This window comes from Hippoglossus stenolepis, chromosome 11, assembly GCF_022539355.2.
Source record: "Hippoglossus stenolepis isolate QCI-W04-F060 chromosome 11, HSTE1.2, whole genome shotgun sequence".
In the NCBI taxonomy this organism is placed as follows: domain Eukaryota; kingdom Metazoa; phylum Chordata; class Actinopteri; order Pleuronectiformes; family Pleuronectidae; genus Hippoglossus; species Hippoglossus stenolepis.
Window position 1 is genome coordinate 22,751,916 of NC_061493.1, and position 21,291 is coordinate 22,773,206.

General features: G+C 43.7%; 2 protein-coding genes across 10 annotated transcripts in view; one reads left to right on the forward strand and one right to left on the reverse strand.

Moving 5' to 3' along the window:
- Positions 1-1,625, reverse strand: part of pard3ab (par-3 family cell polarity regulator alpha, b) — a 197,905-nt gene extending 196,280 nt beyond the window's left edge. For 4 of the 8 annotated variants that reach the window (XM_035171369.2, XM_035171367.2, XM_035171368.2 and 1 more), the window contains exon 1: positions 1,239-1,622. In XM_035171369.2, coding sequence (XP_035027260.2) covers positions 1,239-1,358 — 120 coding nt within the window. In that variant the 5' untranslated portion in view covers positions 1,359-1,622. Of the gene's footprint in view, positions 1-1,238 lie in introns of all 8 variants that reach the window. The other 4 variants (XR_004697901.2, XM_035171370.2, XM_035171371.2 and 1 more) reach the window with 3 other exon arrangements.
- Positions 1,626-7,782: 6,157 nt separating this feature from the next.
- crema (cAMP responsive element modulator a) lies at positions 7,783-18,772 on the forward strand. Of its 2 annotated transcripts, XM_035170212.2 has the most exons (8): positions 7,783-7,894; positions 8,778-8,937; positions 9,163-9,291; positions 11,033-11,121; positions 11,201-11,337; positions 11,896-12,078; positions 16,369-16,528; positions 17,045-18,772. In XM_035170212.2, exons 2-8 carry the CDS (start codon positions 8,836-8,838, stop codon positions 17,187-17,189), a joined length of 945 nt encoding a protein of 314 aa, XP_035026103.2. In that variant the 5' UTR covers positions 7,783-7,894; positions 8,778-8,835; the 3' UTR covers positions 17,190-18,772. The 2 variants fall into 2 exon arrangements, with proteins under 2 accessions (XP_035026103.2, XP_035026104.1); XM_035170213.2 differs by lacking the exons at positions 7,783-7,894; positions 8,778-8,937; positions 9,163-9,291; ... (1 more) ...; positions 11,201-11,337; positions 11,896-12,078 and adding an exon at positions 14,359-14,653.
- Positions 18,773-21,291: the final 2,519 nt, after the last annotated feature.

The following is a 21,291-nucleotide window of genomic DNA, read 5'->3' on the forward strand; positions in this document are numbered from 1 at the left end:
CAGGATATGGATGATTTCTAATGGACCTATTGAGGAAAACGTATAAGACAATAACTTCTTTATAGACGTACATGAAGTGTCATCATAGCTTCCAACCAAAACAGTCTGAATCCTCAACGTGTACGTGAGTTATACAAACTTATATTGACAACTTCCGTGTACGAGACCGAAGCAGAAGTGTAAAACTTGTGGGTTTCCCTTAATATTTGTTGGGATAAACAACTTTAATTGTGACGACGCTCCTGTGTCTGGTCTGAGGGTCTCGAACACGGAGGTCACAGGTTATCTGTCGCTGCCCCAACTTCAGGGAACAAGTTTTCTTAGGTTCACTGTTATCTCTGAGATTTATGTGGCAGGTTCTTGCCTCCTCCTCATCCTCCTCCTCCAGTCAGCTGGAGCTTGGCACTGCAGTTTCCCTCCTTCTATCCTGCAGGGCCTGGTGCCTTGCTCAGACTGCCGTGCAGCTTCTCCTCGAATACAAAACTAGGATGCAACAAAACTTTAAAAAGTATAAAGAGCCTGAGTGAGGTCACCTCTCGCTGGATGCTGCAGCTCACACGAGCTCAGACAAAGACAAACTCCACATGCACAGGTTTACTGGTCCCTGATGCTGTTACTGACTCCTCTGCCCTGGAGCCCTGGAGCCTGAACGCGTCTGCCCTGGAGCCCTGGAGCCTGAACGCGTCTGCCCTGGAGCCCTGGAGCCTGAACGCCTCCGCCTGCAGCCCGGCTCCTGCAGCCCGCTGGCTAACTTGCTAGGAGGCTAATCCCGGCTGGCAACTCCTCTCATGCCCGCATGCAGGCGCGTAGTTTGCGCACAAACGCGTCGGTTACTTCTCCTTCACTACGCGTCTCCTCTCGAACCCCGACTCGCGGCGGACGGGCCACTCGGCGGTGGAGCCCCGGAGGAAGTTTTTTTTTCCAGAGGCGGTTCGCGAGCACAAGAGCCACAATGGCGGTGCGCGTTTTTCCTCTCCTTTGGAGGCAGCAACGCGGACAACAACAATGACGCACGGGCACGACTCGCCGTGTGCATGTGCCTCGAGCAAACCCAGAGCAAACTGCGCGGAGGACACACAAAGACGCGGCTCCTCGTCCCTCTACTTTGCAGCGGTTCGTAAGTTTGCGCCATGTTGATTGCACCCTTCCTCCTCCTCCTCCTCCTCCTTCCTCCTCCTCCAACATTGTTTCCAGAATAACAAAAGCCGCAACAGGAGAGCGAGGAGGGCGACTCTTACCTTGGCGATCGCCTTCTTGTACCGCATGACCGCCTGCTGGATGAGCGTGAGCACCTTGATGTTGCCGTCCCCGCACGGCACCACCACCCGCGTCCGGCCAAAGCACACCGTGACTTTCATGGCTCGCGGTCCCGGGTCTGCGCCCCACAGATCCGGAGTCAAACCCGCGGCGGCGGCGGAGGCGGAGGAGGAGGAGGAGGAAGAGGAGAAGCCCGTGTGGAGGCAGGAGGAAGGAGCATGGGGTTTGTCGTCTGCTCGTCGTTATTCCGTCACTGGAGCGAGGAGCGCGGCTCTTTACGCGTCGCTCCGCCGGACGACATTGTTCTGTGTTTCCAGACCACCTGTTTGTCTCTCTCTCTCTCTCTCTAGATCCCAACCTCTCTCTCTCTCTCTCTCTCTCTCTCTCTCTGTCTCTCTCTCTCTCCTCTCTCTCTCTCTCTCTCTCTCTCTCTCTCTCTCTCTCTCTCTCTCTCTCTCTCTCTCTCTCTCTCTCTCTCTCTCTCTCTCTCTCTCTCTCTCTCTCTCTCTCTCTCCTCTCCGCTGAGCTAATGCTCGGTCATGTGTTGCGTTCAGGTGCCGCAGGGATGTGGGACTCACACTAGTCAGACTGACTAAAAAATATAAAAACATAAATAATAAAACACAAAAATCAACTATTTCCATGCGTGGATATAGATATAGAGAATATATAAAACGCAAGCATTTTGGATGTGTATAAGATAAATATGAATATTCTTAAATATAAATATATAATAACCCTAGATATAAAAAGATTATATATACTCGTAAATGCTAGGATATAAATATAAAAACGATATGACAATACTTGGATAGAGACATAAAAATTCTTGGATATAAATATAAAGTAGATATTAAAATGCTTGGATATACACATACAAAGTCTTAGATATAGATATAAAAATGCTTTGACATAGATATGAAATATAGTTATGTAAATGCTTGCATATAGATATCAAATAGATATTAAGATGCTTGGATATGGATATCAAATATATACATAAAGGCTTAGAGGTAGACACTATATACACTTTTCTAACAAAGGGGGTGAAATGCTGGGAAATCACAGCTGGGGCTCGTAACCTCTGAAGTTGTTTTCTACGAGCAGCACTGAAGGCACCAGGGGAGCAGGGGAGGCCACAGTGGGTCCTGAGCTGAAGATGGAGTCAAACAGAGAAGTAAATAATAAGATAATAAAACCAGCACATTTAATATAGATTCCAGTAAAATCCTCTAAAGTGAGGACTTGATGGTGGATCAGAGACTTGTTGGTAAAGTTTGAGTTGAGATAAGATTTGCTCATAGGGAGGGACTTTTTAAGTTATTTATTCTTTCACACATCTGTAATGCAGCTGTTATGAGTTATATATTTATACGTTTCTTTTTGTTGAGCAGTGATGTATTTTCATTTCCTAATGACACAGCCGGCTCCAGTGTTAAAAGCCTCAGGTCTTCTCCAGCACCTGCTTCGTCCTTATTCCTGTAACTCGTCGCCAACGACGCCACGAATGAAAAGCAGTCCAGATCCATGTGGGGAGCTTTCAGGAGCAGCTGCCCCGGCACATGGATGGACCCGGGCCACCGAACACGTCTGCACAAAACAACACAGACCACTGTAGACGAAGAAAAGAGTCAGAAGAGTGAGAAGATCACCTCAGAGTTAAGAAGTTGAGTAAATAAGTGAGATAAAGTTAGACGTCCCTGCTCTCAACCTCCGACTGAGCGAGCCCCAGAGAGGCTGGACCACATGCTGGGTTTAGAGAGAACAAGAAGCGAGAGGTGAACCACTGAATGTCAAGTATGTGGAAAGAGTGTGTGCGGTTTACACGGGCACCTTCTAAATGGGATCCCTCCAGCACCTAGAGCCGGCCTGCAGCTGGGAGTCTATTTCAGCCCGGAGCACAGCTGGAGCCTCGCAGGGCCACTAACCACAGCCTCAGCAGCTGTCACCACGAATTCAACCGCTCCGACTTCTGGAGAATACGGCCACTTGTTGGCAGGGATTTCCACAGAAGGTGGAACAGAGGAAATGAGGATGAAAAGTGTTAAACGGATTCTTTTTTAGTGAAGAGGACGATTGTAGACTTTGCATTTGAGACATTTAGCTGATTTCATTGCACAGAGCTTCATACATTCAACGACATGACAAGTAACTGCAGTGACGTAGAGGAGGTCAAAGGTCACAACCACCCCGACCAGTGGCTGTTTTACTGGAGCAGATGTGCAGATGTGCTCAGAGAGGAAACAAGGAGCCATTTAACAAACGTATACAACATCAGATTGAATCTTCATTTAATTTCCATGGAGACACATTTTATTTCAAGTTTAACTCCGAGATGAGAAACAGCTTGAAGAGTGCAAAATAAAAAAAACTTATTCTACATGTTACATTGTATTTAGAACAATATGATTGATTGATTTTTATTATTGTGTCATGCACATTAAGTGCCCACCATTATTGAGAAAAGGAAAAAAGATAAAGATAGAAACGAGAGTCAATAACAAAACTTAACAAATAAACCATCCTGACTTTCTCTCCAAGATTTAGCAAAAACTTTAAAGCATTAAAATCAAACAAACCATTTTATTCAGTCGTCATCAGAGCACGGGAATATTTCCAGATTTTGAACAATCTGTTTTTAAATCCCTGAAAAGGATTTTTATAGAAGAAGTGAATGTTTCTCCAAAGTCAAACACAAAGTAAAATTAAATTAAAATATAATATATAATCTTACAGGCTTCTTTATCTCAGCTGGTCTCAGATCAACGGATACAAAATCTTCTAGCTGCAAGATGAAGAAGAGGCTTCATGCTCAACATATCAGATGTAATGCAACAGAACTCATCACATACCTCAGGAGGAATTATGATATTATTCATCATGCATGCGTTTTATTTCTAGATCTTTGTAGTTATAATTGTGCCTCATTGATTCGGGACAAGACATCTAGAAATGTAATGTGTTGCGTTCAGGTGTCAGTTTAAAAAACACCACACAGCTATGATCTGATATCTGACAATATGAAGTTCATGGAATCATCGCTGTTACTTTCACTTTTACAGACACAGAAAATCCAATGAATGAAAGTTCAGAGCGGAAAAGAATCCAACGTTGTTTTATCACAATGGATTAATTTACATGAGCCAATTAACTTTAACATAAATATAAAAATCCACTTGATGTTTATGACAAAGCATCATAGTTGAATCAGTAGTGACCTCTGGTGGTTGAGAGTGAACTTTCACTGTGATCACCACCTGCTTTCAAACCTAATTTCCCCAGAGTGGAACATATTTAATTTAGCGCCACTTTTTATTCATTTTAATCATGTGTGGAAATAATAATGTCTCTTATGTCTAATAACTATTCTTATTTATTTTTCTATGAGATTCCAACTAGAAATCCACTTTAAACATGCATATAAACCAACTAGCTTTTATTTAAAAAGGTTTTTAAGCAGTTGATCAGGAGGTAAAGGGGGTTGAACACTAATGGACGGTCAGTGGTTCGAATCCCTGGCTTCTCCAGTCCACATTCCAAAGTGTCGGAGAAAAATATAAAATAAGAAATCCACAATGAATAGAGCTCAATATCAGATACTGAAGTGTTCTTGAGCAAGACACTGAGCCCCGTCACTCAAATATATATTTTATACGTCTGTGCTCTGTATCATCTCGTTGATTTTGTAGCCCCCTTGTCTATGTTATGTCTCCCTCATGTGTTTGTGCACCATTACATGTGTTGTAATATGATTAACTTCATGCATAAGGCTGCTCCTGGACTGTGACATTTTATGAATTAGGGCAACTTAAGCTGCAAAGGCCACAACTGACGCCCAGATTCCCCTTTGATGGTATTAACAGCATGTAATTATGTGTTATGCGTTCATCCCAGGCTAATTTTGTGCTAAAGAGCTGTCTGGCCCGGGTCACACGTGGCTCCCTGCTGTCGGGCCTCTGTGCCCCCCCGATGGTCCCCCGTCTGCCGCGGGTCCTCGACCATCTGGAGCCTCCTCGCTCTGACCGCAGGAGAGGGGCGTGGAGGAGGAGGAGGAGGAAGGAGCTGAGGGGGACACATAGGACGGGATGAGGGACTCCAGCTCCGTTATTATATTGTTGGAACTGTTGGGTTTCTCTATACATTTTAATACAATTTTATTATGTTATGATTTGCTGCTTAAAATTAACCTTTTACTTATGTTCAATAACTTTTTGCAATTGATTTTGTGAAACACTTTGTAACTTTGTTTAGAAAAAGGTTTTATTATTTTGATTATTATTTAGATGAGTGTGACACAGAGGTTTAAAATGATGGATGGGAAACTTCTGTGGGAGAAATATTAAAAGATACAAAGAGAGAAGATATAGGAATATAACAAGAAAAGATTTTATAAACAAGATTCAAAATGTCAAGATTTTTCTATCGTTATTGTCACTTTGAGAGCAAGGCTTGTTAATTTCATGTTTAGATTTTGCAATAATACACTCAAAACTATGTGCTCGCTTGTGCTTTAACTGTGAGCTTGCACTCAGATATTTTGTTGCTCGGACAAATCTCTTGCGCTCGATGTTGTTGTGTTTTACTAGAAGCTTTACTTCTTTCAGAGTTAACATAACACCACATGGGACTCTTAGAGGAGTAAAGCCAAGACAATTTCATTTGTCAACACTTCACACCTGACGTTCTATTGGTTGCCATTTGTTTATTTGTTGACACACTTGTTTTGAGCAGAGGACAAATCCGAGAGCAGACGTCTCACTCGCACCGAAGCAACGTGAGAACGAGGAGAAGAGCTGAAGCTGGAGCACAGGAAATCTGTCCAAGCAGCAAAGTATCCAAATGCAAGCAAAGTTTGAGCACAAGGATATAGACTGAGTACGAGCGCAGGGTTTTGAGTGAAAGCTAAATCTGAACGTAACGTAAACACTGTTAAATTCCCATGGATTGAATCTGAAAACGGAATTTTAAAGAACAAAAGAAAAGCAACAAGCCTGCAAAGCTTTATTTATTCATTCCAGAAACACTCGAAGGAACATTTTCACCACTGTGGTTTTTCAATTTATCCATTTACGAAATAGACCAAATGTGTTCTGAAAATATGCAGAGAACATATTTTACTGATTCAGTTTGGTTACTGCTGAATGACGGACGGGACTCTCACTCTGGTACAGATTATGACGGACTCTGCCTTGCACAGCAGAGCTCTTTGATAGCAGCAGGGGCGATGTTTGAACAGTACGACCTCCCCTGGCACGCAGGAGGACAGATGGTGGCTCTGGGTTCAGCCAGAGTCAGATCTAAATAAAGGAATTCAGAGAGTACATAGGAGATTGTGTGATGCTCCCACTACACTGGACAAACCTTCATTTCAGAATTAAGTCGATTATAAAACTCAATGAAAACAGACTTTAAGAAGCAGACCTCCGCTAAGGCCCAACAGTCTCATTAAAGTCAATATGGTTTTGCTGTACAGCGAAGTCAACGAAACAAAGCATCGTGAAATCATAATCTCCGTTGTGGACAAATTATCTATTGGTTTTTTTCATCAAGATCCACAAATGTTTCCGTGGGAAAAAGTCAAAAAATGAAAAACAGTGTCTGTTCCAATCATCGCCATGTTTTTATGATGATGTTTATTAGCTCTTTCTACTGCAGCTGATATTATGCTATTGTGTGTGTGTGTGTGTGTGTGTGTGTGTGTGTGTGTGTGTGTGTGTGTGTGTGTGTGTGTGTGTAAAAGCTGATAAATAAAATACAGGCAGCACAGGCCCCAATACTGAGACTTGATTGTCTGTTCTTAATCAAGTGCTGCTTTCTTTTTGGCCAGTAGGTGGCAACATAACTCTGCTCTGTAAACATGTGAGCGACCACAATAAAACAGAAAGGGAAGTTCAGAATAACTATTTTCTTTATAATTTTAATTTATTAGATACTTGAATCGTGTCTTGGTGGTTTAGTTTAAGCTCAAATGTCTATACATTTTATATTTAATAACATATATTTTAAATTCCTACCTATTTTAGTGACAAGGGCAGAAAATTGATTATACAGCTCAATTGTCAATGTCAATAAAGTTCCATATCCTGGATCAAATGTATTTAGGATTCTAGGATATGGAACATTAATTGACGTTTACTGTACATGTTGAGCTTTAAAGGTAATTTTTCAAGCTTTGTAATTTTAGTTTTGTCCTAAAATCCACGCTTGACTGTTACAATATATTTTATGTAATATAAAATGTAGAAATATTCATATATCAATATATAAATTCTAAATATAAAAAATGCTAAATAATAAATATAGCTTATAAGAGGTAGAAAAGACCTTTAAAGCTCAAAATATCAATACAATTCCACATCCTGAACATAATATGGTTCAAGCTTCATATCAATATTTACATTATATGTTTAAAAGAACATATTTTAAATTGCTGCTTCTTTAAAAGGAAGAAACCAGGGTTTGTTAACTTCGTGAAAAACGATCCCGGAAGTAGGTGTGAGTGATCGCTCTCGCCCCTCCCCTTTACTCTCTGGTGTTTATTCGTCTCCGCGGCGTCGTCAGCGCTGACGTGGATACGACGTGCGCGGAGCCTCAGGACGTCCGCGCGCCCCGTCATCAGTGACGACGTAAAAGTTCGGTAAGTTTCCGCAAAACTGTCGCTTTGTATTTTCACGCAGCGTCAGTCGAAGCAGGAAATGATCAAAGGACAAAAAACACGCGTGCGCTGCGGGAGTTTTCCACGCGCGAGAAACCAAGCGGAGCGGGTGAGAAACTGACACGTGACTCCCCGCAGCTTCACTGAGCTGCGTCATCACTTCCGGAATTACATGCACAGGAAGTGTGAGCGAGAGCTTCAAAATAAAGTAGAAAATAAAGTGTTCCAAAACATGGGAGAAGCACTTCCTCCTGAAAGGGCGGGCAAGTCATTTCTATTGTACGGTGGCCGACAGAGCTCAACGCACTGCAAACTAAAAAAACACATGCAAGTAGAAAAAGCGTGGGGAAAGTAAGAAAACAACAGAAAAGTTTCCAGGGGTGTAAAAAGTGATGAACCCTTTTTCCGTTGTCGTTTCCGCAAAACACATAATGAGCTTGAGAAATGGATGTTGTGTCAAACACGTTTTCTTCGGCCAACAGAGATCATCAACCGGATGTTTGTGACTCACACGGAAGAATCAAAACAAAGAGTTTACTGTAGAAGTACAAGTTCATTGTGTTTGACTGACACTGTCGTCATTGGTTAAAAACATCACAGTTTTCATTATTTCTATCTTTCTACCGGAGTTTTCATTCTTCCCAGGTCAGAAAAATCTGTCAAACATTCATGTGACAATTAAACTGCATCAGATCTGCTATGAATCAGCACTTTGATGTCTCGTTATACAAAGAGAATCCAATTTACATGCACTGTAGCTGTGATCGTGATAATGAAGCAATAACCTGCTTCACAATGAACAAATACTGTGTCTGACGAGTCCTGGAAAATACCAGTGTCCATTTATTTACGATGTTTGATAAAGGTCCTGGAGAAGACGCGTGTTCGGCCTCGAGTCACAGAATCAACGACCTCGACTCGTTATGGACGCTTCGGTATCGTCTCACTTCGACGGCAGTTTAAATGGCTCGCTGTCGGATGAGGAGAACCAGAGTGAAACCAGTTTATCTCCTGCAGCGCCCCAGGTACACACACACAGACACACACACACACACACACACACACACACACACAGGTTTAAAGTGACATATATGGTTCACAGCATCTTTAAACGTTGCTTTTCTTTTATACCACACATAATGTTCCTCTTTTTTTTTTTTAAATCTACTGTTTTTTATTTAATATCTGAGTATATTTTCACATTATTAATTGGTATTATTATTATTATTATATATGATTTGTTCTGGCAGGCGTCTGTGGCAGAGTCACCCGGCGTGACCGTCGTGCAGCTGTCTGACGGTGAGACGCTGGAGGTGCAAAGGTTGATCCAGGCGCCTCAGACCTCGGTCATACAGCCGCCACAGGTCCACACTGTACAGGTGAGGGCTCACGTTCCACCTAGCCCCGGCACAACAATCAGATCCAGCCCTAAGTCACTAAGTCACAAAACCTCGAGCTAAAGTCCGGGTGAAATGTCTCGTCCTCAAGTTCAGGTCTCGAGGTCACAGCTCCGTGGGTTTTTGAAGAATCATTTACAGGCTGTGATGTCAGAGTTGGTGTGTTAGTGAATGAGGATTTAGCCGCTGTGTGCACGGGGTTCAGTGGAGCGCTCGTGCTCTAATGCAGTGCATCTGTTAATAGGATTGATGTGAGCGGCAGGAGGTTTAAGCTCGTCACTATAACCTTCACATTCAGGAGATAGTGTTGTTGTGTCTGCGCCGGATGACCTCTTCAGAAACGCCGGACAGCGATGACCTGCGCGGTTATACCGTGGTTGTTCGTGGACGAGCAATGAAAGATAGAAGTTTGTGGGTTCACGTGTTCACGGCAGGTTCCCTCACACGTGCAGCTTGATTTGCAAAGCGTTTCATGAAACGTGTCTTTGAGGATCATTTAAAAAAAACGGAGTTCAAAGTCCTCGTGACAGAGGAATCACTGTGGAGATTCGAGGCGAGAACGTGTGATCGCGGCGGCAATAATCCGACAAACGCACCGATTGTGCTGCGTTTATAAACATCTGCTTTTGATAGCAGAAGTGAGAAAATGGCAGCGGACACGCCCCTCTTTAACCGGACATGAATCAGTATTGTCAAAAGTGCCAAAGCAGCCTTTGAAGTGGAAAAACAACCATTACACACAAGTTCGAGTCTTTGAGATGCAGAGGCGTTGCAACGGGGGAGGCCCGGGGCCCTGAGCTGAGAGGGCCCCCCCCCCCGAGAACAGCTGATTACGTGAAAATTTGTGCGAACCCTCCTTGTGTATAAACGCCTCCCACTCTGCAGATTGTGGGAGTTTATCTTCGGTTCCTCCCTACAACTCACATTCTCGAAGGGAGACGGGCGACTGAGGTGTCGCTTTTGATTTGTTGGACATTTTTACGTCAGAGCTACAAAGATAATCACGATATTACAACTTTTTTTCGAACGTTTGTTAAATTTAGCTTTTTAATTTACATCACATTACTGCCTCCATCCTCCCGTGCAGCAGGAGACTGCAAAGACACTATCGTCAGAAACGAGGCTCCAGGCCACTAACGTTCTGCCAAAATCTCTAATAATTGTCGAGGTTAGGTTGTCGACTAAATGTGTAAATGTGTTTATATGATGTGTTTGAATATTATTTTTGTCCTGTGCACAGTATTCACTTGTTTATATTTTTGATAATTAAATAACTGTTGAAGATTGATGCTGTTTGGTGTCATGCGTTTCTTGGGTTTGATGTTGGGGCCCCTGGGTACCTTTTAGCCCGGGGCCCCTTGAAACGTTCCTGCCAAACACAAATGTGTGTGTGTGTTAAACCACAGGATTTATTCATGCTTCAAGAAAAGTCGTGCCTGGTGAGAGTCGGGTGTCGACACCTACGTACACAAATAATTACAGTACATAGAGCGTGTGTAAAGAGGCATGATGGGTTGAAAGGAATAAAAAGCTTCTCAAATTCCTTCTTTGACGTCATCCCTCGCTTTCACAGATTGTTTTATCAAACACATTCCAGGTCACTCACAAAAGCCTGTGTATGGAAAGTACCCCCCCTTCAGTCACACCAAACATGTTGCCAAAATAGAAATTAAAAAGAAAAGTGGATTAGACACCACTTTTAAATACTGCTCGTTCTCCACAGATTGCCGAGGCAGCAGAGCTGGAGGAGAACGAGTCGGCCACAGACGCTCAGAGGAGACGAGAGGTTCTCTCCAGGCGTCCATCCTACCGGTGAGAGGACGTCATCACAGAGCATCAGCGTGCAAAGTGTTCGTCAGGCGTCTTAATCAAATTCTCTTCTTACGCGCAGAAAAATCCTCAATGAGCTTTCGTCCGATTCACCGGCAGTTCCTAAAATCGATGAGGAGGAGACAGAGGAGGAGGAGGAGGAGGAGGTGTCGAGCGCAGCGTCAGCCTCCATCTACCAGACCAGCTCAGGGCAATACAGTCAGTACACACACACACACACCACACACACACACACACACACACACACGTTAACTGTGTGTGAATCAGCCTCAACCCAGCTCCAGAGATATTCACTTTATTGTTCCCGTGAAAGTCACTGTTCAATACAGCGACACAGGAAACTCTGAATTTAACTCACCGCCGGTTTATGTCTGTTTATAACTACGTCCACTTCAGTTCTGTCAGTTTAATATGGCAAATATTTTTAAATACTTCAGAGCAGCAGCCTCAGCGACCGTCCCTAAGGAGCACAAGTCTAAACAGATGAATATTCAGAACACTTTTACCAAACAGGAGCAAAAAGGCTGCATTTCTTTAAACATGACTTTAAGTTTTACTCGCTGTGCTGCTGCAGTGCTCCTCTAGAATCATCCTTGATGTGGACCTTGAGATTTCTCTGTAAAGATGAGTTTTCCTTCAGAGTTTCATGTCGTACAAAGCCACAGAGTTACTTCTCTGGAACCCTGTCCGCTGAAATACCTCTTCTCATCTTCTGCTTCATATCACTTAGTTTTAATATGAACTTTGATGCCACAGTCGCAGTAACTCAAGGGGGAGCCATCCAGCTGAGCAGCCGGGGAGTCCAGGCCCTTCAGGGGGCTCAGAACCTGACGGTGACCGACTCATCGCAGCCCGGAGCCACCCTCCTGCAGTGTGCAGCTCAGCCCGGGGACGCCCCTCAGCAGTTCTACATCCAGGGTGGACAGGTGCTCCTCCAAGGTACGGATATCCTGATCTTCATAACTTGAATGTGTCCAGAAACATGGTCTCTAGGTCCTCTTGGGTTTAGAAACGTCCATGCGTCTTTCACGTTAGCATGGTTGTTCAGCTTTACATCCACTAGAGGGCAGCGCAGAGTGGAGAGTTTTCGGACGATGACAAACATGGCGACGTGGATGTTTGTCTCTTGCGAAGTAACGTCCTCTACCTCTAAACGTCTCTTCAAAAAGTTCCTCCTTTGTTGAACTGTCTTCCCTCTAAAACTAGAACTATTGGTTACACTGCCCCCCCATGATTTCTAGTGGTACTGCTACGTTTTGTCCGAATCCGAGGACGTGCACAAATACGGACGATATGAACGCAGATTGGACGACATGACTCCACTTCCCTTTGTACAAAAATGAAATCAAAATATCTCAGATACTGGCGATGCCATCTTGCACTGGTGGTGGTGTGGAGCCGCGGTATCGTGATCCCGCCGATACGTATGCTCGACCAATTGCAAGGTTCATAGCTGCTGTTAAAGTAAAAAGTAAATATTTTGCGTAATTAAGCCATTTTAAATCACTTCAGTGGTCGTCTCGGTTGAACTATTGGCGACACTGCCCCCTCACGATTTCTGGTAGTACTGCTCAGTTTTGTCTGATTCACCCGTATCCGTAAACTTTCAGAAGACACGTGAAACACGGACGAAAGTACGGACAGAAGGTTCTGTACGTTTCCCCTTTGTAACGTTGAGCATGAATGCATCTTTAGAATCCAGCTCCACGTCTGCCTAACCCTTCCACGTTGCTGTGGAATGAAAACGATTTTCACAAGAGGGCGATTATTCTTTTTGTTCCGTTCTCTGCTGGGGATTTTCTCTCACTCACCTCTTTCTCTCTCCCTCCGTTCTGCTGAAGGTGAGTGTGTGTTGTGGCCTTGGTGCGGTTGAAAAGCTTGTGCTTTTAAAATGTAGGTGTGTGAAGGTCGGTTGTGGATTTTTTTCGAGTTTAACGCGGCTCGTGCAGGAGTCGTCACTGGAGCCGTCAGTAGATTCAGACTGACTGAGGCGTTTGTGGATCTGGATTGTGAGTGAGAGTGAACGTCAGGTGTCAAACCGGCTGGTCTGCGCTCGCTCTCTGCTCTCATGGCGTCTACACCCATCCTTTGATTGGCAGGTCTCAGTGGTGCGTGGGAACGAGGAAACTTGCAGCGAGTTGTCGCACCTGAGACGCCGCGGAGACGAGGCGGTGAAGGAGGAGTGGTTTAAAGGAACAGTTTGAATTATGAAAACAGACGCTGAGTTCACCTCAAACGCAGGAAACAAATCCACATCATCCTTTGTCTCCTCGTCTCTGATCTGACTTCTCATCTGGACACCTGATGAATGAAGGTCCTGGAGTTTTCTAGTAGCATGTGAATGCACCAAATCACAATCAGTGAGAAGATACTGCAACCAGCATATTTACACTATGATAGATTCCCTGACTCAATTCAACACTATGGTAGTTCATGAAAAATGTATTAAAAAGGATGGGATATGTTTTTCCTCAATTATTTAAAATGAAATTTCAGTGCTCATTGACATTTTACAGAAAGGTTGATATTTGACACCTTTTTGTATTTAATGATAATATGTCCCTACGTCAGATTTGTGATTATACGTGTGTGTGTGTGTGTGTGTGTGTGTGTGTGTGTGTGTGTGTGTGTGTGTGTGTGTGTGTGTGTGTGTGTGTGTGTGTGTGTGTGTGTGTGTGTGTGTGTGTGTGTGTGTGTGTGTGTGTGTGTGTGTAAACCAGTAATCAGCTGCCATTACTGGAAATGTGTCACTTCCTGTGATGCAAAGAATTTTCCCTGCAAGCAGCTGAGGATTTAAAGCAGCAAATATATGATCCTTTCAACTTGTTTTGCTCAGTAGAATTCAGGGACATGTCGTTGTGACTTTGGACAAACAGTGTTCTGCCGTCTCTTCATTCTTTAGACACATAAACACACACACACACACACACACACACACACACACACACACACACACACACACACACACACACACACATACTAACACACAAACACAAAATAGCTGCCGTCAGGGCACTCAACAGTTTGCACGGCAGCCACTTGGGACACAATATCCTCTTGTTTGTTGAGCGTCTCTCCAGTTGCGTCACTAGTGCTAAAAATACAACCCCCCACCGCCAACCCCCTTGACTCCCCCGCCCTCCCTGCCTCCCTGCCCCGCTCGCTGTGAGCGTCTGATCCGCAGGAGGGGAGGGGAGGGGGGAGGGGGAGGAACTCTAATCCAGGGTGTTTTACTGACTTCAGCGGACAGCAGTGATGTCATTGTGATGTCAATGCCTGTAATTGTAATCGGGCTGCAGAGTTGATGAGTGACCGCTCGTATGTGCAGAGAGAGCAGAGAGAGGGAAGAGGAGACGGAGAGAGAGAGAGAGAGAGAGAGAGAGAGAGAGAGGGAGGGAGAGAGGTTTCAGTGGAACGGGGATAAAGAGTGTGCTCACATTGAGGTGATCTGCTGCCGTGGGGCTGGATTATTGGAAACGAGAGATGGCTGTAACCGGGGATGAGACTGAGTCAGGTAGAGTTTCTCTCACACATATCTCCATGTGTGTGTCACGTCTGCTTGTTTTGCTCGTTGCCTTTCAGGGACAGATTCATGCACCTGAGTTTGTTGTCAGCTGTTTTCCTCTAAAGTTATAAAGTTACACCTGCAGATACGTGGACTGAAAACAAGACTAATCCTGAGCCTGTTTTACAACTTGCAAGAGAAACTCCTTCATTTGTCCGACTGTAGCCAGGCAGACACGGCTCCCGCTCAGGAAACACTGATAAACACATTGTGGTTCACTTCGACGTGACTTGAACTTCATGCCTTGTGACATCGAGGAGGAAACAGGTCGCTGCTCTTTCCAACGCGGGAGAGACGCCAGGACACTTCAGGGCTTGTGTTGTGAAACAGATCGGACAAACCAAACAAGTGTTCGGTTAGTTTGCTCAACTCTGTCCCTGCCAGTGTGTATCCTGCTGCTGCCACACACACACACACACACACTTACACCAACACAAACACACACACACACAGAGTCACGGGACAATTTTTGGGATATGACTTTTGTCCCCAGTTAGACAAGATGTCCCCAATTAACTTTTCTGAAAACTATTGTCTATTGAAATTTGTGGTAGCCTATGACACAAAACATACACACACACACACACACACACACACACACACACACACACACACACACACACACTCCAGTGGTTGTCAGGCAGAAAGGGAGGGAGGGAGGGTAAGAAGAAAAGGGGCGGGTGGCAGTGGGAGGGGGTGAGATAGTCGTCAGTTTGACGTCACTCCGGTTTCCTGGAAGAGAAGCCAAGCAGGAGAGAGAGAATGCAAAAAGGGCGAGTGAGACGCACACGCTGTCGTCAGCACAGCCCAGAGTCGCTCTGTTATCACAATGAGTGTGTGTGTGTGTGTGTGTGTGTCTGTGTGTGTGTACGCCTACTGTGACAAGTGTGTGCGTGTGCATGTGTGTGCGTGCATGTGTGTGTGCGTACAGGAAGAGTCAGAAACTTCTCAGGAACAAAGTGAAGAAGAGAAGCTGAGATGTGGAGACACAGTTGAGTCACCGATGACTCAAACGTGAACCACAAAGCTGCTTTTTACTGGTTCTCGTCGAGTCAGTGTGACGTTCACTGACGCTTGTGATAAACAGCCCCTTATCGGTGTCATCAGTGGTTTATACTGTGGTTAACACAACATCACTCCACACACACACAACACACACACGAGTGAAATTCGCAAGTGTTACTGTGTGAAACTTGTGTGCTTAACAAATCACAATACATTCATTTAATCGGATATGTGCATGAAAAGACGGAACAACTTGTCGAACAATGTGAATATTTTAAAATCAGTTTACGTAATGTTTAACAGGCTGAAGGTTCACTTGCGTTGCCTTTTACATACGCAAATAGATACGGTGTAACCTTCACGTTAGCATGGTCGTTAAGCTACACATCCACTAGAGGGCAGCACAGAGTCGAGAGTTTCTGACGACAACGAACATGGCGACAACAGCGGACATTCATCTTCTTACACAGGAAGCAGAGCGGACAAACAATGTGAAGTCGCTGTGGAACATCCTCTGGTGAAATACGCACGTTCACTGAAGTAGTGAATAAAACAGTCATTGTTTTTTCTTTCATTTATCACGTGTCGTGATAGAAGAGGAATAAGACAGTTAGAGAATTTGTGTCTCTAAGACTTTTTGTCCGTCTTCCCCCCCGCAGCTGCAACAGGAGACATCCCCGCCTACCAGCTGCGGTCGCCGAACTCGGGCCTGGCACAGAGCATCGTGATGGCCGCGTCCCCGGGCACCATGCAGAGCCCGCCGACACACCACACCGAAGAGGTCACCCGCAAGAGGGAGGTCCGGCTGATGAAAAACAGGTAGGAGCTGGCGTTGGTGGCAAAAAAGAAAGTGATAGAGATGAAGGACTTTTGTGATTTCTGAAAAGTACAGAGTTCCTTATGAGCATTGGGTAATTACTTGGAAACACAGTCACTACAAGTCTTTACAAGAATATATAACTTGTTCATGGTCTTAATTGGCTGGTTCTTATTTGTTTTTAATGAAAATACAGCTCTGGTTTTTACTGTTTTCCTACTTTTATTTATTCGACTGTGTGGAATTGGAAACTTTGTCAAAAGTCTGTCGGGTGATATCAACACTTTCCGTTGCCAAGTGACAAACAGTGCGAAGGTCAAGGCTGCAGCAAAACTGCTTTTTTCAGATGTGCATAAGTTTGGATTGTTCATTTGCGACAAGAAAATGCTGCAGCAGGTTAATAAAAACATAAATATGGACAATAAGGACTAATAAAACGTGAACTTGTGCATAGTTTGCATTTTATCTGAAGGTGCATTTTCCTAAAAAACGTGTTTTCCTCCTCTGTTTGTCTCCAGGGAGGCGGCTCGTGAGTGCCGCAGGAAAAAGAAAGAGTACGTCAAATGTTTGGAAAACCGCGTGGCCGTGTTGGAAAACCAAAACAAGACCCTGATTGAAGAGCTGAAAGCACTGAAGGACATTTACTGCCACAAAGCCGAGTAGCGGCGGCTGCTCGTGGTCACGGGCTGAAGACAGTGGCGTTTTCAAACTGCTGCAGAAAAACAAACACACGAAAAAGAAGAAAAGAAAAGACTCTGGATCAAAAAACTGCTCCGACCGTCGTCGCTCCTCCGCTCGGGCTTCATGGTTTCACGAATCCAGAAGTGTCGCGGGGAATTCAACCAGCTTGTGCTTGGCAGTTTCGCTCTCGTTCTTAATCTTGTGCTCTTTTGCATGTGAAGACTCAGAGTGTCGTACGCACTAGGCTTGCTGTCGCCGCCGTGCACAGGCTGAAAGCTGAAGAGGAGGAACAGGAAGAGGAGATACAGGTGCTTCCTGAAAATGCACAGAGATTTCGAAGAGAAAAACCCTTTTGCAGGTCAGCCGGGTCCGCGACCCGCAACTTTCTGCAAGGGTCGGACGGAGTGCACGAAAAAAAAAGCCAGCAGCTGCAAACCAGGCAACTCGCCCATGTTTACCACCCGAGTACGTCATCTGTGTATTTACGCTTCTGTTCTTGGTTGTTTCATGCATTCCTTTATGCAAAAACACATTTAGGGAGAAACGTCCTCCAGCGATTTGTGATTGAAGTGGATCCCATCGACCTGTTCCCAGTTTGTTTAAACACACTTGATTCGTTTAGGGCTTCAAGCAAAGACATGTTTGGCTTTTTAATGCACAGAACTTCAAACACATGTTTCAAGCTGATGTCGAGGGGCATTAATGTGAATCCAAAAGAGTCTGTTTCATCACTAAAAGCACAGGAAGGACCAAAGTGTCAGTGTGGATCTGATTCGAATTTGTATTCTATCGCAATTTATTTAAAGAATTTCACTCCACACGTTTATATATACATGAAGATATATATATATTCTACAAAGCAAATGTTACCGATTAAGAAAATACAATCATCAAACCTCAGTTTTGTAAGAAAAACTTCTTAAAATTAGGAACAGTTGTGCTTTACTCTCACGCAAGCATGATTTTCTTTTGGGTGTTTTTTTCAAATGATGGATCTCCGCTTGTGGAATAAAAGTGTATTTGATTATGGCTGGATATTAAAAATACTCTGTTTAAAGGGTGACGCCAACTTCTCTTTTGTTTCCCTAACTTTTATTTTCATGGGATCTCTTTCCTCTCTCGTGTTTTTTGGTGGTTTCACAAGAAGTGCTTGTTGTTGCTGAGTCGGTTCCACTGAATCTGTTTCAGCCGCGATAGAGAGAGAGAGAGAGAGAGCGTCTCGGCAGCAGTTGACAGATGTTGAGCTCACTGTGTGAATCCTCCTGTGCCGCAGCAGTTGTGATTTTAACCAACGAGACGACCTGGCACCGGTTTGTGTTCACGGCTGAACGCTCCGTCTTCTAACTTCTACACCACACAGCAGGAGACCTTGAGACTTAGCTTGATATCAGTTGTTCTGTATGTAGTTGTTTTTTTTATTTGTTGTTGTTGTTGTTGTGCCGTTTTTCAAATGGCTCCATCTTTTATCCCGGTGTACTTCCCTGTTTGAATTGTAAAAAAAAAAAAAAAATCAAAACTATTTTTTCTTTGTTTGTCTAATAAAATGTTCAAATGTGACGTGGAAATACGAGCCCGAGTTTCATGTTGGTGCAAAGAAGAAGAGGACAAAGTTATGTGAAGTGTTTTTTGCTCCCGTCTGTTTGTTTGTTTGTTCGTCAGCAGGATGACGCAAAACAGTCCAGAGTGGTTTTCCACAGAACTTGGACGGAGGACGGGACGCGGGCCAAGAAAGAACCAATGACATTCTGGTGCAGATCCGGACAAACGGGCGGATCCAGGAATTAGTTTTATCACTTTGTCCAACATTGTTTAGAAAACATATTTAAAAGACTGATATCTACGAGTGTGCAGCTCTACTTAGTTGTTTGATTTCTCATTTCACTTTATTTATTCCATCACTTTCTCTCACTGCTTATGTCAAAGCTTTAAAACACACAGAGTCACGGGGACAATTTTGGGGACATGACTTTTGTTCCCGGTTAGACAAGACGTCCCTAATTAACTTTTCTGAAAAGCATTGTCTGAAATTTGTGGTAGAGTTCAAGCTGCACACACAAAACAAACACACAACTGGCATCAAGGCCAAAGTTTGCAATGTTGTGCTTGTCATCGACTTTATATAAAGATGGACGACATGAAGCCAAAGCGTCTCAATCGCCCCCTGGTGGCCGATGTTTGGCAAATTTTCATGTTTCTGATAAGTTTTAATTTGTTGTTTGAACTTCATGATTGACAGCTGACACTGACCCACGATGGGTCGAACAGCGTGTTCGAGGTCACACAACTAGAACCGATGTAACACACCAGGTTGTGTGTTTGTGAATGTTAACTTTAAAATCAGTACATTTTGAGAAAGTGTTAATTAAACATATTAAACATTAATAGGACATCATTCTGGAACCAGCTCAGATCCCGGGAGCTGGTAAATAATTTTACTTTTTGAAAATGAGTAGTTTCCATAGCAACCCCGGGTGATACAGCACTGATCATGACGGGCTTGATGGTGATATAAGCGGAGATGATTCTGTGTGTGTTGATAGCCTCACACATGTGTTGAAGCACATAATGAAACTCATGCACACACTCGAGCATAGTGTACAACTGCACTGAAAACAACAACACACACACATCTGCTTTATTTCTTCATCCGTCACAGACTTACACTCGGCATGAACCCATAGAACTACACACACACACACAGACACACACACGGGGGTGAATACATTGAACAGGAGAAAACGGTGAAACCTTGAAACTTCTCTTTATCAACAGAAAACCTTGCAGCTCCTGAAGCTTCAGTCCCTTCAACACTAATATGTTACTCCCTGTTCAGCTCGTACGAGTCAAGTAACCTTTGTTTATTTCATCGAAGCAAATGTGGAAAATGTATAATAAGTATTTTTGCTTTCTCGGTCACGTCGATCAAACTGTTATATTTCATTTTCAAAAGTGTTTGTCCAAACTTTAAATCCACTCTCTCTCTCTCCTGTTTGTGCTGAAATCAAAGCGGAGGTGAAAAGTGGCAGCGTGGGCGTCTTTTTTTAATATTTCATTTGGCTTGTTTGGTTTTTTTCCCCCAACATCTTCATGGCCTTTTGGTCCAGTGTGGCTGCAGTGGAAATTTCCACACAGAGAAAGGAGATGAGGACGACTGCCATGACAACACACTCAGAGATCCAGCGAGTGGAGGACGACCTCTCCTGTGCAACACGCGCTACTACAGCCGGAACATCACGTCACAACAGGAACTCAGGCTGGAGGATATTTAACTGTTTTTTATGTTGTTAGCCAGAGGTCATCTGTTCCAGATCTGCACCGTTTGATGCACTTTTTAATCCAAAGACTAGATGTTTGTGAACTATGACACTCACGATGCAGATTGTTGTCCATGCACGAGTTAGTAAAAAGCAAATTCATCATTAGGGTCACATTGAACATCCTGTTTTTCTCATTTTCGATTATATCCGACTTGTTTCTCAAGCTTCCAAAAATATACAAGCAGATAAATATACACTTTTTAAAATGATTAAACCATTACAGAACAAAGTCATTTCAGAAACACGAGTAAATGAGAAGAGTTACACTTTTAGTTTGACTCCTCTCAGATCCATACACATGCAATCCTGCGGGCTGACCAGCAGGGGTCACCCTTTTAACCGAGTCAAACTCTTTAAAACTTCACAACTAATTTCCCCAACGTTGATTCTCGTGGGGTCGAGAGCTTCAGAAAACTACAAACATGGAAACTTTAGACTGAGAAACAAAACAAGTCTGTTCAGAATTTAACCCCAAAACAAATGATTTAGCATCGTTGTTAATTATTGAGTGTCTTGTTCTGGTTTAAACATCTGATCCTGGTCCCAGTTTATTTATCTGCAGCCTCATCTGGGAAACATTAAACTCTGCTGAGGCCTCTTTGACTTAAATATGATAATTATAAAAAAATAACCTTACTCTAATTCTTTACACATCTGAGTCTGAATCTTATGAAGAAAGTCAAATATACTGAATGCTATGAACATTATGTGGGATCAATTTATTATAAACAATGGAAATTAAATGTGTTTTCTGTTGACATGAACGA